Source organism: Callospermophilus lateralis, chromosome 12, assembly GCF_048772815.1.
Source record: "Callospermophilus lateralis isolate mCalLat2 chromosome 12, mCalLat2.hap1, whole genome shotgun sequence".
In the NCBI taxonomy this organism is placed as follows: domain Eukaryota; kingdom Metazoa; phylum Chordata; class Mammalia; order Rodentia; family Sciuridae; genus Callospermophilus; species Callospermophilus lateralis.
In genome coordinates, this window is record NC_135316.1 from 81369220 (window position 1) to 81387085 (window position 17866).

Sequence of the window (17866 nt, forward strand, 5' to 3'; positions counted from 1 at the left end):
CATCCTATCACGGGCAAAATGGGAAAGTGGGCGTACAGCATGATTATTGTTCTCCAGGTTTCGAGATTAAACCTTTTATTCCCAGGTAGTCAAAGGCTAACATCTTATTCCAGGTGAACAATTTTGAGAATTTACCCTGTTCTTCTAATTATTGTACCTTTTGTTAATCATAAGCACTTAACTGTACATATGCCTTTTTAATATACAGTGAAAATTATTTTTCATTTTATTTTATTTGCCTTATTTTCATAGAGAAAATTTACTGACTGTTTTATACTTTATCTCTTTAGTTCAGAAATGTAATTAGGATTCATCTTTAAGAGTAGCTCTGCTTTTGAAGACCAACTCTTAAAGAAATCCAAATTGCTGTGATTTGTGGGGTTTTCAAACCTGATTCTTTCCCTCTTTAATTTCATAGATATGAAGCCCTCAAATTTAAACCTAATGGGGTTTTACTGTTGGGGGAGCAGGATGAAGTTCCACTCTGCTTTCTCTTAGGTGGCTAAAGCTGATTTCAGTACTTTACTTAATTATAAAGGCTTTTCTATTATATGGCAATATGAAAAAGTGTTTAAAACTTTTGAAATCGAGAAGCCAATTAAATGCACATTCGGAAACTTGTTTGACAAACTAGATCTATTCCAACAAAATGGCCTCCAAGATATTCATGAGGGATTAGTGTCTTTTCTTGCCTTTTTGTTTTCAATGTGCAGATTTAAGATATTAGCTAGTTATCCTGCAGAAGAGACATCGTCACTTTATATACTTATGTAGTTAATGAAGAACAGCTTGGTCTGGAGTCTTAATTCTTTAGCACAATGTTGATCCACTGAGTTGCCCCATTTCTCTCTGCTCAGCTGGACCACGGGTTTACCATCAAGAGATCAGGGTCTTTGGACTACTACCAACAACCAGGAATGTATTGGATAAGGTATGAGATGGTGCAGCTCAACAGTCAGTGTTTCCATGGCAACGTGCTGGCAGTCTCCATTAACCAGTTCCTTCAGTGGATAAACATGCTTTTGATTTGTTATCCAGTCCATATGCTGCTTTATCAGTTTCATTTTAATCTTGATTGAGATGCCACACCCCCTCATTCCTTTTTTTCACCCATTATTCACACTGACATTTGCCAGCTTTCTTTCCATTGCACATGCTCAGTATCAATTTCCCTTATGGCTAAAAGGACAGTATATTTAGTGCTGATGCCAAAGCATTTGCCTGATGTTGTTAATTTAAACAATGATTTTGCAGTGCTATTCTGTCCCTTTACAAATGGAAGAAAAACAGCACATTAGTGTATGTTCTATAGAAGTATACTGTCATTTTAAAGTCATCAAGCCCAACCTTGACCTTCTTAGATGGATGAAACAATGCATTTCCACGTTAGTAGTAGAAGCGCCTCCAAGTACAGTGGGCTATAGAATGCATTGTGTGTGTTGGTAAGCTTGTGTTTTCCAATTCTCCACCTTTTTGTTTTGTTTTTGTTTTATTGTTACCTCTCTTCCCCCCTGGAAATCCCTCTATGTATTAGCTATTGCATGAATTCACTTTTCAATATTTTGTAACTGTCAGATTATTTAGCTGGCCTATCTGCTCAAGCAAAAGAGTCTATGAGAAATATTGATTTTCTTATTAACTGGGTTAAAGAATTTTATCCCATCATTTTCTAGTCCAGTCAATGGCCCTAGCATTTCCTGCAAGGGGCATTGAATGTGTCTATTTAAGTTATCCACAAGCAGGATGGTTTTTGATGGATTGAGAAATGAACTCTGAGAAGTTCTAAGGAACTTCTCTTCTTCATCTTAATGTCTCTGAAATCATCTCCAGGTAATGTTCTAAATCTTAGTGTTTGCCAAGAAAAATTCTGCTGGTTTTGGCATTTGTTTCCCTAAACAATGGAGCCTATTGGAAGAAATATAGTGTCATCTGGCAGTTTCATAAATTAGTGTGCCAAATTTTACCAAAAAATATAAATATGTGATATATATGTATAATTTTAAAATTTAATTTTATATAATTAAGCACTCAACGAAAAGGACTTAGGAAAGCAAAAATGAGCACCTTCAGACAAATTATTGAAATATACTACCATCATGATAACTCCCAAAACTGCTTAAAGCAAGAAAACACCCAGGCTTCATTAAGACATCTTTAAGTCATTTGTGTCTATTTGTATCTTTTGGATTGATATGCACCTACAAATTGCACATCCACCTTTTTATTTACCTAAGTAAACTGGCTCTATAGATGGAGAAAGAACCTTATTTATTCTTTATTTTTTTGAAGGGGAGGGTGGATTAATCATGATTTGCCAAAAAAAAAAAAAAATGCCCATCTCAATGGAGATTCACAAACTGAACACAGCATAGAACATTCCTAGCACCTCAGGATCACCCTCCCCAGACCCTTCCAGGAGGGTCACTTTGCCCCAGAGATAAACATTGACCCTTGAGTCTATCTGCATTAATTACCTTTGCCTGGTTTGTACTTTATATAAATTGAATCACACTATACTCCACCCTTTTTTTAATCATGTCTCCTAGCCTCAAGCATTTTAACCAGAAATATATGTGTAAAGTTGATATACAAATAAAAATAGGCATCCAATATATCTAATGACAATTGTGCATACTTGAGCAACAAAAATTATACACCTAAACTCATCTAATTTCAAAAAACAGATAAATCTCTAGAAATCAAATTACTAAATTTGTAGGATTAAGGATGGGAGCAAAATACCAAGTAAACATAATAATTAATACTCATCGCCACATATAAAAAGGCCATTTAACTAAAATCCTAGTGATGGTTCCCTTCAGCGGACAAAATGACATTTCCCTGAATAATGGGCAGGAGCAGATGGGAGATAATCTCTTTATTCTTCCACACATAAACTGCCCTGTTTTCCAGCTGGGGGCAGTAACAACAATGTTTATAGTTAATGTTGTACTGAACAGCGCACCCAGTATGTAAAGCTAAATTGGAGAAATGATGCTAAAATCTCATCGGCATCTATGCTTAATTAGGAAGTTTTATAATGCCATTTAGCCGCAGAACGAACACACTCCTCACTGTTGGCAAATGCTTGCCTTTTATCTCCACAGAAGTGGGAGCATTTGTCTAACCATGGTGTCAGCCAACTTTCTAACATAAACAATCCTTATAGGCAAACAGCCCCGCTCCCCAATTGTGTTTACAAGTGCTTGTGGGTGTTCTCACTAGCCTGAGCAGAACTCTTGGGAATCACACTTGCTTTTCGCAAAGCAGCCCACATGAGGGAATAGGCTGGGAAAACCATCTCCTTGGGGTGCCCAGAATTGGCATGATCCCCTTAATTGACTTTTTAATAACGTGGAAGAATGGTGGGGGTCCATTTTCCTCTTTCTCTCCTTCATCCTCCCACCTCCTAACTGCTTGCAAACTTCAACTAGGGAGCAACATCCTGTGGTTGACTCATTTATCCAGGAGATTTTAGTCCTGTCACCAGAGTCCAGGGGGTACACTGTCCTATGAACAAGTTCACTGGGCTATTCCACACTCCCAGGGCCCATGAAGCCATCATTTTCTCCTCTGCTGCAAACCATTGAAAAGCATTTAATTCTGTTACATTTTCTTCTTCCTAAAAAAATGTGTCCTTATCCAAAGGCACACGGTCACATACATTTCTACCTTTCTCAGCTGAAGCTGTCACTGTGGCAGGTGCTGTAGCCAACAACATGCAGGAAAGAATTCTGCATCTTCAGCACACAGAGCAGGGCACCAGCCAGAATGGGATAACCCAATGAAATAAAGCAAATATCAAAACAAGACATAAGCTAAAAATGCTAAATAAGATGAAATGGGGAAGTGAACTAGGACAAAAGGGTACTTGGGTTCCCAGGCATGACGTGACTACAATGTGCATATTGGATGCATATTGGATTCAGCACTATCCTGAAACAGTGAGTAATGAGGCAGAGCGGTGGCAGCCGTGTGCCATCTTTGCAAGGCTATTAAATGCTGTCATGCTCGGTTGTTAAAAGAAATGGGGTCAGTTAAATGCATCTCACTCGGTGCAGGTTTGAAAGAACTGTTCCCATGGAAGCTAGAAGGAAGTGCAGCATGGTATGAGAAGGGCTCTGGGGTGAACCTTGGCCAGCAGCCCCCAATGCACACAGAACTTTGCAATGTTGTGTTGCAGGCTGCTTGGTGGCAAGTCACCTGGGCCTCAAGAAGGTGTTCTCCACTGAGTGCACTGCAGTGTAGATGCCTCTGTTCCAGCAAGGAATTGACCATGACCAACCATGACCTTCTGAGGCTCCCTCTGTATCAGAAAGGTGGTGGCATCAGAGGGGGTTGATGTTAAGCTTAACACATAAAAAAAGCATAGATTAAGTTTTATAAACTCAAACTACAATAACCGAGAGGTCTCAGGAAAGTAATGAGGATTGGTCTTGCAGTTGTACCTTGATACCCAGGAGTGAGTTAATTCAGGAAGTTTAAAAGGTGAGCCAGTCCTATGCCTATTGCAATATTGTAAACAGTCATTGAAATAAACAAGGGAATAGTGAGTCATCAGTGTTGTTTTACCAAGTGTTGTTTACTGGGAACCCAAGTACAAGTGGCTTGCTCCTTGAGGTGTAGTTTTGACTCATTTTGTTTTTGTTTTCAGAGGTCCCTTTGGAGGGGATTCCAACAACATATATGAATCTTTATTTTTAACTTAATGTATTTGTCACTGGAAATAAGTAAATTCCATGGCATTCCCTTATTCATTGGGTGTAAATTGAATTGAGAGTGTATACACTTTCCTGAGATTCTTGATGATTCCATATTGGTTGACTATCATGTGGTATTATAATTTTGACATTGGTTTCCCTCTTTTTGATTTAGCAGTGAACATCTACATTCTTTTCTACATACTCATTCCTGCCATATTTTGCAAAATTTCCTTATCAAACTCATTGATGTGATTCACATTTTCTCAGGTGTGAATATGTGGGAAAGAATTTAAAGATTGTGGCTTTGGTGTCAGGGAGCCTTGGGTTTGGATCTAGTCTGCCCTGCTTCCTGCAGAGTGACCTTGGGCAAGTTATATTCTTTCTTTCTCTGATTTTCAATTTCCCCCAGTTAGAAACAGGAGAAGAGTATTATCTGGCTTCCAAATCCATGGTGAGCTGTGTGTGCACAAAAGTCTTCACAGACCCAGCCCAAAAAAATAGCTTTGTGTTTTCTTCACTTCCAAGAAAAAAAAAAAAATATCCACTCTAGAGCAGAGGCAGTCTCCTGAGAAACTTGATCTCTCTCAAGATCAAAGAATGTGTGACTAAGGTAGAATCATGTTTTGTTTTTTTTTTAATGCTCTGATTAGGATAAATTACTGAGCAACTTTTATTTTTCATGAGAATTTTCATTTAAAATAGCCAGAACCAAAAATTCCCAATGAGATGTAAGTTTGAGTAACTCTCCTCTAGGGTACAATTGACAAAATGTAGGCCACTGCCTATTTTTATGAATAAAGCTTTATTGGAACACAACCACATACATCCATATACAAATTGCCTGCGGCTGCTTTTACTCTACAATAGCCAAGTTGAATAGTTGTATCAGAGAATTATATGGCCTGAATGCCTAAATTATTAACTATCTGACCCTTCCTAGAAAAATCTTCCCAACTCTGTAACGATCTCTGTAAAGATCTGTAAAGATCCTCCCCGTGTAATGATGCTTATTCCATTAGATCACTCTTTGGACTTGCTAAAACTATCTCCACCACCCAGAAGAATGCCAGGCACAGAATAGGCTTTCACTAAATATTTGTTAAATGAATGAGCAAAATGTTGAACTGTCCAGAGATGGGACTATTCTTCCACTGATTTTCAGGATAGATATGTTTTGAAGGGTTTGCGATACTTTAAAATGTGGGCAATCAAGTCACATGAGATGCTCTAGGATAATATAATTCCATTTTTACCAACCCAGAAGTAAGCCTTTTGAAAAGCTAAATTTGTTTTTGCAATAAAAGGAGTTATTCTATTATCTGCTAAACAAATTCTAAATATTTATAGATTTTCTTAAGACAAACAATCCCTGTGATTTCTACCTTGCTAGAATGAAGAAGAGAAATCACCATGAGAACTCTGCTTAGCTTCTGGCTTCTGTAGGAAAGAATGGGCTGCCAGGCAGAGGCCGTATAGGCAGTTTGTCCACTGAAGGCCTGAGTTCAACCCCCAAGTGACTATAACACTCTGATGGGAAGGCATCAGAATCCCAAGTGTAGACCTGGGCTAATGGGGATTCTCTTAAAAACTGGCTCAGCAGAAGAAGCCTATGTTTGAGACTGCTGATACAGAAGCACCGGGTCAGCTTTCCCAGGAAAATGAGGAATAGTATTTAAGAGAGTCATACCTACAAAGTAGCATGGAAGGCAACTCAACCACATCCCACACAGGCTGCCTCTTGTCATTTTAATGGTCTTCTTTACTCTAGGAAAAATCCATGCCAGGTCTCCAGATACTCTGCAGATCCTGCCAAGGCCCCAAAAGGATCTGAAAGCAAAACAAAACAGAACTGCAATAAGCATGACAGTAAGCCCAATAAAATGAGGAAGGTGAATATTTCAATCGATTTGTCAGTTTAATTTTACTAGCAAGCAAAACATTTCCAAAATGGCAAGCAAATTGTAACTGAGTCCCTACAGAGTGAGGGTAAGCAAAGGAGAGGGTTCCTGAGATTAATGCCCCAGCAGCTGCATCCCCGGTTCAGTCTCCTAGGTAGTATGAATAATGGATGGGCTAAAAGGCAAAATGCACAATAATGTTCTTTTATTAATGAAATGGAGACTATTTGTGATGGCTAGCAATAAATTAAGAAAAGCAAAAAGGGAAAAGCAGTCAACGTTTGCCTCTGAAAAATGCAGTTACTTAAATACAATAATTACTGCTGTGACAGAAAACATTGCCTCACAACTAAAATGAGGTACATCCCTTGTGAATCCTGCCTGTATTGCAGAACAGAAATATCTTTGATCCATAGACTCTAAGGCCTATTGTTTGCTAAGAGAAAAACGTAACCCATTATGGTAGATTGATGGTGATATTAAGCATATGCATAGAATTTCATAGGTGAACGTCTCCCTAGAGATCATGAGTGGTAGCCCCGCCTCCTCAGTCTATGGGTGTGGAAACTGGGGCTCTGTGTGTTTAGAAAACAAGTCCAAGGTCACATAATTAGCTGAGCTAGGACAAAAAGCTAATTCTCCTGACTACTACCTACTGCTGTTTCCAAGGGGATTAAACTAAAGCTACCAGACAAGACAAGCATTATGGAGATATGGGGTGATTCTGACTAGCAAACACAAAACTAATGCTGCAATTCATATTCTTGATTCCTTCCTGACCTTCCTCCTGTATTGCTAAAATTTCCCTTTAGCATTGCATAGGATATACCAGATGGATAGTTCACGTGAATTTATGCTAATTTCCAGATTTAATATCAGGAAACAAGGATTTAAAATATCTAAGCACTGTGTGGAAGATAGCATCATTTTGTTGTAACAGAACAGGCCACTGGCCAAATTCATTAGATAGATCTATTGTTGGAATAAATCTCCTGGTTAGGCAGACACTGCCTTTTATTTATGTATGCCTGGCGTTATAGCAGGTACTGAAACATGGTGGATATTAATTTCTCTAAGACTTCCATGCATGTGACCACCTGAGTACAAGCTGAGATTACCAGCATTATTTTACTAGAATTCAATTTCACACTTATTCTAGTAGTTACCAGGGGCTTTTTGATAGTCAAAGGCTTACAGTTTGAGGTAGGCATATACAGCATTTCTCCTGTGTATAACAGGTTTATATTAGTTCATTTCTCCATGCCATTTAATCAACTACTAGTTCTTTCCCAATACACACCAGAATGGTCACAATTACATACATATTTAAAGTAACTAGGTTAGAGCTTCATTTGGTGGTACTGGCCAACACCAGAATCTCAAGAGATTTCTTACTCCCCTCTAACCTGTGATAATTAGCACCAAAATGTGATAACACAGTCTGCAGTTCTCTCAGGAACTCTTAATGAAGTGGTAACTTACAGAGAAGACACTTGAGATTTCTACCGCAAGTCCACGCATGCCCATTCCACCAAAGCTACAAACCATGAACAAAACAACTAATAAAGTAAGAAACCTGTTAGGAAGTCTTGAAGTGTTAATGGAACATCAAACCTGTACCTGAAGACATACTCACTTTACAAAGATAGGTGGTACACACCTGGGCAATTTAGGGAGACCCTATCTCAAAATAAAAAATAAAAAGAGCTGGGAATCTGGCTCAATGGTAGAGTCCCTCTGAATTAAAAAAAAAAAATGACATCTGGAAATTTTTTGTGATTAATATAGAGTAAGACTGCTTGTCAGAAAAAGTTGAAAAGGCCCAGAATTTAAGTTTGTGGTGCAACCCTTCAGAGGACAAATTATGTTTTAAATGCTTCGGGGTATCAGTTGGACTACATTTTTAATGATAGTATCTCCCCAAAATTATATAACAGCTTATATATTTATATATTCTATTTTCTTGCTGAATTCTTCATTCCTGAACTGTATTCAGGGGCTACAGAATTCAGTTGTAAAGGGTGAATGCATAGGTGTGGGAGGCAAGTTAACTTTACAGCCACAATTAAAACTCCAAAGACAAATGACACTGCTTTCTGTGATAAGAGCTTGGACAAGAGGAGATGTTTTTGAGTGGGTAAATGCATTAGTATAAGAGAATATCCACTTTATCTGAAATAAGAATTTGACATTAGAAACAAATTGCATACATAAGTATTGACTCAGTAACTTCAACTTCTTACTCTTTTGTGTCATAGAGTTTTGGGGGGTTCTATTTTGTGTTTTCATTATTCAGAAAGTACATAATCACCTAAAAATCACATATTAATTAAGAAGTATGCAATACATGTCTAATATGTATACCACAATCTGCTAAGCATTCTGGAAAATGTAGGGAAGTTTGAAACTGTACCATAGAGGAATTTACATGGTGTTGGAGAAATGTGCACAGAAAAGATAATAAGAAGTCAGTGTGCAATTAAGTGCCAAAACCAAGACAATTATTGCCTGGGGTATTAGGGGGAAAAAAACTGTGATGCAGTGGGTGAGAGGTCATTTCAGGTTGGTGAACAGTTTGAGTCAAAATTCAGAGGTGACAATGACTAAAGTACACTCAGAGCTATGGCAGGACTGTTTTGATGGTAAGGGAAAAAGCCCCAAGCCACACTGGATTAAGCAAGAAGCTAATTTATTATTTTACATAACCAGAAAGGTCCATGGGTAGGATCTGGTTTGTGTGATGGATGGATTCGTTCAAAGCTTGGTTTCCTTTTGTCCTTCAAATCTGCTTCCAAGTTGGCTTTAATCTTAAATCCACATGGTATCAGGATGTGAGAGGCAGCTCCAAGCTGGGGTTCTTTGTAAAAGTGAAATCCTAGCAAAAGTCTCACTGTGTCCTATGACTGGGTAGTGTCCCCACCTGAGCCAATCATGGGTGTCAGGGAATGAAGTTAATTTGGGCTTGTTCCTAGGTTACAAACCCACTCCTGCCCTACCCCCAGAGATGGGCGAAGATCACCTTTACTGGAATCATAGAGTATGGAAGTGAAGAGGTGTTCAAAGGGAAATTTAAAAATGGCTAATAGAGGTAGCAGAGTAAATGGATTCTGTACTAGAAAATCCAGTGTCTGCTCAAAGGGAGACAAAAAACCAACTGATGTCACAGTATAATTGTGAATAATAACAGGAACTAGACACTGGAAGTTTTCATTGTAAGCACATTGCCAAGGTTAGGAGAAGGAATTGGACGTTATGAGAAATTGTAAATAAATTGAACCTTGTGGAAATTGACCTGACAGCTGTGTTCAGGAGGTACTTGGGGTTCGGTGCTCCATAGAGAAATCGGTGACCTCTGTTGGACTGCCCAATATTTCAAAAACCACAAAGTTTATAGAGTATCTGTTGTGTGAACTGTGGAGAATACAGAGAGGATGCCCAAGATTTGATCTTGGCCCTTCAAAGAAGCTTACAGTATGGTGAAGAAAACAGACTTGATAGTGGAGGCAGGATGCAGAGTAATAGCAGTACGTACCAGACTGTTGTAAAAACAGAAAAGGAAGGACTTTCTAAAATGAACCAGTCCACGGAGCTGAGAATAGAGTAGCCCAGGGAGCAGAGGCCTGTGGATAGAGAAACCCTCTCCAATTTAAAAAAAAAAAAAAGAGAGAGAGAGAGAGAGTAAATCAGTTGGGATCACTCAACGTTAGTCACAGTCTTTTTTGAGACTATTAGGAGGACCTGGATGGGTAGGAAACTACATCTCTGTCACAAGAACAAGATCTCCCTAGGAGTTTACACTCCCCTAAATTTAGAATGGGGTTGGACTCAGTGGATCCTGACCTACTGTTCCTAAGAAAGTTTTCTCTGATCAGCAGCATGGGAACACCCTTGTTTTTGGCCCTTGGTGTCCCTGTGCTCAGGATCTTCTCAGCCCACTGTGGATGGAATGGGAGAAGGGGGGAACTACTAGAATGCAAGGACTTCATTTTATTCTGTCCCATTAGATTTCAGAGTAAATGGGAAGGAATTGCTTGAGCCTTCTGCAGAAGTGAGTTCTATTCCCAGTTAGCAATACAACATGGGCCATTCTCTCCTCATGCCTGGGCCTCAGTTCCCTGACTGTGCAGAGCCAGCATTGGACAAGGAAGCATTATACAGCCTTTTTCAACTCTAAGTCTATAGATTTAATAGAAACAGCCACCTTTAATCCATGACACGTGCTCATGACCCAGGTATCTTTCCAGGAATAAGTGTCATGAGAATACTGGGAAACCATGCAATTGAAAGTTCAGGAGCATTTGAGCATGAAAGTTCATCTACAGAGGTGAACATTTAGAAAGCTGCTAACTAGGAAGTTTGGCAGGAGTGGGCAGAACTGACCCATTTAAACAGGAACAGGACAAGAGTTCTCTGGTAGTGGGACAAGTAACAAAGAAAATATGATTGCCCTTCCAAGGATTTAAAGAAATGAAGGTGAAAATGAGAATAATGGGATCATCTAGGCATGGACTTAATATTAAGGTCACCAGCTTCTGTATAAACTGAATTATGGTATTTGTGGAGAAATGTCCTATTTCAGTGACTGCAGCCAAGAGCGTGATTTGGATAACTGAGTGGATTTTCCTAAATATCATAAAATTGATAGGTATCGACCAAAAAGTGCATCTATGAAGTCTATACAAATTCAACAAGAAGAATGAAACGTAGATGTCTATTTTAACAAGTCAGTTATTGAATCATTGAATGGAAAGGTATATTAAATATCAAGACAGTGCCAATGTAGTGAGGGAGGGAGGGAAAGTCCTCTAGATTGTAATTTTGCATTCCTTTCTTGTGACCTGCAGTTATCTAATTTAAAAATACTCGTTTACATAAAAAACTAATAATTTACATTTATGGAAGTCTTGAGTGTTATAAAGCAGTTATACATCCATGTTACCTACAGCAACTCTTCAAGGAAGGGAAAAAAATTATTCCAGGTCCTTATTTAACAGATGAAGAGAACTGAGCGAATGGTTCTCACAGTCAGTGACAGGCAGGACATGCCATTCCTGGCCACAGGCCCTGTGTGCTTTCCTTTTCCACATCTGACTGCCTGTGTTCACTAGTCAGAATTCAGCCCAACACCAGCGACTTTTTTTTCTTCCTCAAGAAGGTAGAAATAGAACTATTTTTATGACCAGGAGAAGAGTTTATATTACCCTTGGATTAACAACAGAATGCTTTTTATGTAAGTCAGACTAAATAGACATCTGTTTTTTACAAACATTCAACTCCACACAAACAGAACATGTTCAGTTTGCTTTGAAAGCAGAATACCATGTGTTGTAACTTTACAATGTTTTAAATAAAGTTAGGAATTTAGGTTTAAGATGCTGAAAATATCATAAAATCGATGAGTATAAGACAAAGAACTACATATATGAGGGTCCTTAAAAATTCAACAAGTAGAAAAATCAAAGGTAGACATTTCAACAAACTAGTTATTGAATCACAGTATTAGCTATCTAGTGAAATGAGAAGTGAGTTATTAAAGTTTATTGTCCTCATTGGTTTGTAACACTGTTAGTGTGTGGATAGTTTTTAAAGTAGAACGGTTCAGGCTAATGAAGCCATTTACTATACTGGTTCTACACTCTGTCTCTATTTCTCTCTTTATTACTTCATTTTGGGACTTTGATTGCTCCGTTTTAGATCTAAGATTGTTCTAAATGCTATACCACAACTGTATGAGAGGCTTAGTTTTCACTTTGTTCTCAGAACCAGGCTGGCTATAAATTTATCTCAGTTCTTTGAAGAAGCTAACAGTAAATTTTCAAGAGGAAAAAATGGAGGCATATATCCCTATAGAGGAAAAGTAATCTCTTAAAAGCAGAATAACCTCCAGGCTACAACCTTTTAAAGAGGGACTTTCAAACAAGCATGCCTTCGACTTTTATATGTGTTCTATATTTTTCTTCAGGCTTTGTACCTGCTCTTCTGCTTTCTGTGTAAGGTTTCGCTATAATGACCCCATTCCTCCCCACACCCATTAAATCTGTGATGAAGTCATGCTGTTCTTCATTCTGATGTCGTAATAACTTCCAGAGCTATAGTCAGATAACATCCTGGGGATCATCTGAGGTTTCCTCTGGAAAATGAGGTAGGCAGAGAGCTAGGAGTTGAAACACCTACAAAAGCGAATCACAGTTTTCACAAACGGCCACATGCTAGGACGAAAATGAACGTTGCCAAGTGAACTTTGCGAAGGGAAAAGCTTCCATTTGGTTTAATTGCCTTTAAAGCCATGCTCAATTTCAGATATTCAGACACTCCTCCTCATCAATAGATGATAAGATAACAGATAATGGTATTAATCATTTAGAAGTGAAGGGGGCGCTAAAAGAACAGGGTGAGCTTGTGGCTCTGTTCTCTTGTCAAGCAACCTCATCACCTTTTCATCTTTATTATTCAGCTGGCCTCAGCTGCATGTTGATCAGGGCTGCCCGGGGAGCGTCCCTACTCGCCACACACAAAAAGACTGAGACTACCATTGGCCACAGGGATGTCCCTGGCCAGCCTGGGAGCCACCAAGGGTAATAGATGCGGAGGTGGCAGAAGCCCTGGGGAGGTCCAGGGAGAGTTCCAACCTGTGACATCATCCATCCTGCCTGTGTCTGCTGATGTCTAAGGAGCACCTTTGGTGGGAGCAAAGAGTTCCCCGACCCGTGGCGACTGTTGACAAACACGAGCCACAACGGACAGGTTAACTTGGCCAGCGTATCTTTCCAACTTCAGGAAGTTCTAGAAAGAGTTCCTCCTGCCATTGCCTTCGGCCTAATTGTCCTCTTTCTCATTTTATGCCCCTGCTAGACCACCGCTCTTGATAAGGAGAGGCAGGTTTTCCGACGAAGACGCAACCAGGATGTGAGGAGCCGGTACAAGGCGCAGCCAGCTCCGCCAGAACTCAACTCGGAATCGGAAGACTACTCCCCGAGCTCCTCCGAGACTGTTCGCTCCCCCAACTCGCCCTTTTAATAAGCCCTTTTACTCAAAGTCCTAGCTTAACCCTTTGAGACTCTGAGATTTTTTTCCCCCAAATTTATGTGAAACAGTTTCATCTGATCTATCTAGCGCTCAGTGCTTGAATGGCAGAAGAGAAAGTGTGTTTTCGGGTATCTTTGTAGCGATTTCCCTTTACTGGATGAGATGGCACGTGTCGTTTGTGAAGATGGTTAATTTGCTGCTAATAGGGTCCTCAAAGGGTTAAAGCTAATTTGCAAATTTTTTTAATCATAGAAGCAATGAATGTTTTCATCAGTCAAGTTAGGATCTGCAGTATGTAATATAGCACATGTTAACCCTCTGAGTGCATAGAATTTTATTGAGAATCCTTGCTGGGGAATTTTTCAGGCCTTTGGATGTACATGCACATGTTTCTTGATTTTGCTGCAGATCAAGGGGTGTTATTAAAATGCTGAAACGTCCAGACAAGAAGGGGATCTAGAATGATCTCTTGCTTGTCCTTTTCTGTGGGTTTAGAACATGGCAGGTTTATAACTTCAGCATATGCACCCCTCTTTCCTCTTCATGATCCTATTAGGAAAAGGGAATTTTTTTTTTCTTCTTTAGAAGTATAACCATCTGCTGCAGTGAGGCCTGCATGGTGGGGAGTGGAGGGAATTGGGTTTGTGGCAAACAGCCTGACCCAGGAAATTGTTGGTGCCCTCTCCCCGCAAACTGTCTCCATACAAAGATGTACTGGTGACGCCTCAGAAATGCTGCTTCTACATCAGCTGCTGCTAGTGCCAGCACAGACCCTCCAGGGATCACCATGGCTTATCTTGTGCTTGGTGAGGGAGGGTCTGTCTGCTCAGTATCAAACATCTACAGGAAAGAAACAACTGGTGGAAAAGAGCAATAAACTGCCAGGTGCTCAATAAGGCTGGGATTTCAAATGGAAAGAGGAAAGAAGATCCTGTACATTTTCTCATCTGCTTTTTTTCATGGTTCTGTGGTCATTAGTGTGAAATCCACACATAGTATGAAATCCATTCACGGAAGAGCTGGGGCACCGTAGAGCTAGATGCAAGGGATTTGCAACGTGGCTGAAGAGAAAGCATGGTAGGAACACAATCCAGAATGTTCTAAACCAATTCCATGTGCACCTTTATATAGTCTCTCTGGAAGAGCAGGATATAACATAGAAGATGGTCCTAAGGATAAAAATTCCATTCCCCAAGATTATTTTTCTTTTTAATATACCGCTATCATTAACCATGTGCGGAAACATTTGTTTTCCTGTCTTTGGACTAAGTCCTGTCTGAGACCTGAATTTCCACTCCTATTACCAAATCTCTCACTGGTAGGAGAAACTCCAGGCCTGGGTTTCTTCTGGAACATATCCCATTTCAGAACAGGGGATTACCATTTCCTGTTCATTACAGCAGAACTCAGAGAGGAGGAGAGGCAGGGTCCCAAATCAAATGTCCTCCTAAGATTTGCTCAGCTCTTGATACAGAAAATAATCAGTGAGTGATATCTCATGAAATTTGCATCTGGATGGCTGAGCAGCACTTATTTCCTCAGTTTTGAATATACTTTAATATCACAGAGTCTTAAAAAATTTTCTGAATTACATTTCTATATTCAGTTCTTTGTTTCCAAATTCACACTGAACTTCAATTGCTGCTTTTTACCCTTCAATCCTTAAATTGTGGTCTATGCTCTGATAGATTATCAAATCACATCTCATTGCCTTTGCAACACAAGACTCCTAGGTTTTTCGCTCTTCCACTTTTATTAAGGGTTTAATTTTTCCCTCTCTCTCTCTCCTTTTAGACAATCCAGAAATTATAACACCTAAAATCATAAAGTAGCATAAACCAGCAAATCAATTGAATTGTTTTTTTTGGGGGGGGCAAGGGGCACAAAATACCAGGAAGTATGTCAGTGTATAGGTTGATTCCATTTTAGTAAAGAATACTGAACTGGTCTGAAATTACTGCTTTCTCTGAAATTATCAAGTGAAGTGCCGTTTCAAGGTAAAAGAGTAGGTTTTTAGCTTGGCCTCAACTCTAAATATGTGAATGTAAAAAATCCTATGGGCAGAGACCTACTTGCAGTAGATTGTTGTTTTCCTTTTTTTCCCCTCTGAATTCCGCCCCCCCCATGGGCGTAAAATGTGTTGCTACAGTATTCAGTGTACAGAACCTACAATGCATGTCTCAGGCCTTTTTCCATTTCCATTATCATCTAAGGGGAATTCTGGAGTGTTTCTCAGCATGCTGCAGAGAGGCAGCTCAGAAGAATGCAGGGACCATGCAGCATGAGGATCCCGATGCCTCCCTGTAGAATTGGAGTGATCTATGCTGAATAAACAGTGGAATGTGACCTGTCAAGTAGAAATATCGAGTAATCAGATGGAATGGAATCTTTCCAGCATTAAGCTACCAAGATCTCGAATGTCAGAGATGTACTCAGAGGGTTAATAGACAAGCACAAGGCATGCCGATGACGTTGGTGTATCCAGATTGCTTTGCTTTTAACCAGTGCTTTCTAATTTTTTTCTCAACATTCTTGGGATAGTTCAAGTTTGAAATAATTAAGTGGTGGTGTTCTTTAAGGAATTTCTATAACCAAATTGATCTTATTTTTTATTTCACTTATCATAGAACAAATATGTACCATTATGGCAGTGTATCTCCGTAATTACCAATTTATTCATCGCCACAAGTGTTTCCATATTTTTTTTTTTCAGGTATTGAATATAGCTCTTATGGTGGTGGCCTGGTGATGGGAACTGTCTTTCCTTTACTGACATATGACCAACCATATGATATTTTCAAGGGAATTCTAAGATTCATCATTTTCAGTTCAATAGTAGACTAGCTGAGGAAGAACTCCTTCATTATTTGCATCGTGTAAATCATCTCTGTAGATGAGAACTGTTCATGTTAATGAACACATTTTTTTCTCAATATTGTAGCAGAAATCATTTTATTCATCATGGTCAATGAATATATGATTTGCTCCAGATCATTAGAAGGAAAAGTAAGATTACAGTCATTGGAAATGTTTTTACCGTAGCCCTCATCTAACTTACACGTGGTGCATATTAAAATAAGCAGAAGGAAAAAATGTGAATAAACTACTGAAAACACTCCGTGTTTTGTATTCAATGAAACCTTCCTGCAACCTGCTCAGCACCCCCACCAGTGGTAGTTAACAGGCCCCTCAGATATTGTTGAAAGAAAGCAATATATTCATGAATGAAGGCTAAAATTGCAATCCTTTACCCTTTGAGGCATATTTCAGTTGAGGAAAAAAAAAAAAAGAAAGAAAGAAAAATTGACTTTGAGGGTCACGGCACTACTGTATACCAAGGCTCAAGCACATTAAATCACGGTTGTTTGCTAGCCAACGGCATCCGTTAGACAACTCTATCCCCTGTGTCGAAGCTGGATTGTGCTGAGGGAGAGCTTTCTTAATATTATTGTGTTGCCCCTAGCCCTTCTCTGGGTAAGGATCTGTCAGCATTTCCATGATAAACTCCTATTCTCAAAGGTTTTTAATTTGACCATAAAAATGTGCCCCAGGCCAAAGTTTGCTATACAGGGTCTGTACCAGAGAGTGAAGGTTCATTTCCCTCTCTTCCCAACTTCTTTCCAACTCTCCTGAGAAAAGAAAGAAAAGAAGAAGAATCCAGTATGTGTTCTTAATTGTGATTTCAGAATTTTGTAAAATAACCAGATCCTGGATGATAGTTTTAACATCATTATTCATTTGGATGTATTTTCTTTGTTGTGGATGTTTTTAATGGATCACTTGCATCCAATGTAGATAACCTATCTTTTCTATAATTAGTAAGTTATTCATTTTGTAAATGGCTACATTCTTTTCTTTTCTTTCTTTTTTTTTTTTTTTTTTTTTTTTGTCCAAAGATTTTTTTTTTTTTTTTAAACTTGGTCAGTTCAAAGATCAGCCTTTACCACACGTGTGATCTGCCATTTCCCTTAGGAGTTTGGGAAAATACACTCAAATAGACCCTTACTTTGCATGCAGTATAGAGGGTCAGATATATGCTTCTTTGGATATATGGATTTCCTTATTTAATCATCAATGAAGCTGTTCTAGTCCAATGGGGAAAAATAGTGACTAAAAGCACTTCCAAAAGTAACATTTTTGGTCAATTCAAACGCGGATAGCATAAAATAACACATTTCACACTTTCTTTATTTAAAAGCAAATAAATCAATGAAACTTGAGGACACACTAAACATTTGA

General features: G+C 39.0%; 1 protein-coding gene across 1 annotated transcript in view; it reads left to right on the plus strand.

Moving 5' to 3' along the window:
- Window positions 1–13618, plus strand: part of Dclk1 (doublecortin like kinase 1) — a 325307-nt gene extending 311689 nt beyond the window's left edge. The window contains exon 17 of the mRNA XM_076871894.1: window positions 13454–13618. Within this exon, the coding sequence (XP_076728009.1) occupies window positions 13454–13618 (165 nt within the window). The remainder of the gene's footprint in view (window positions 1–13453) is intronic.
- The last annotated feature ends 4248 nt before the right edge of the window (window positions 13619–17866 follow it).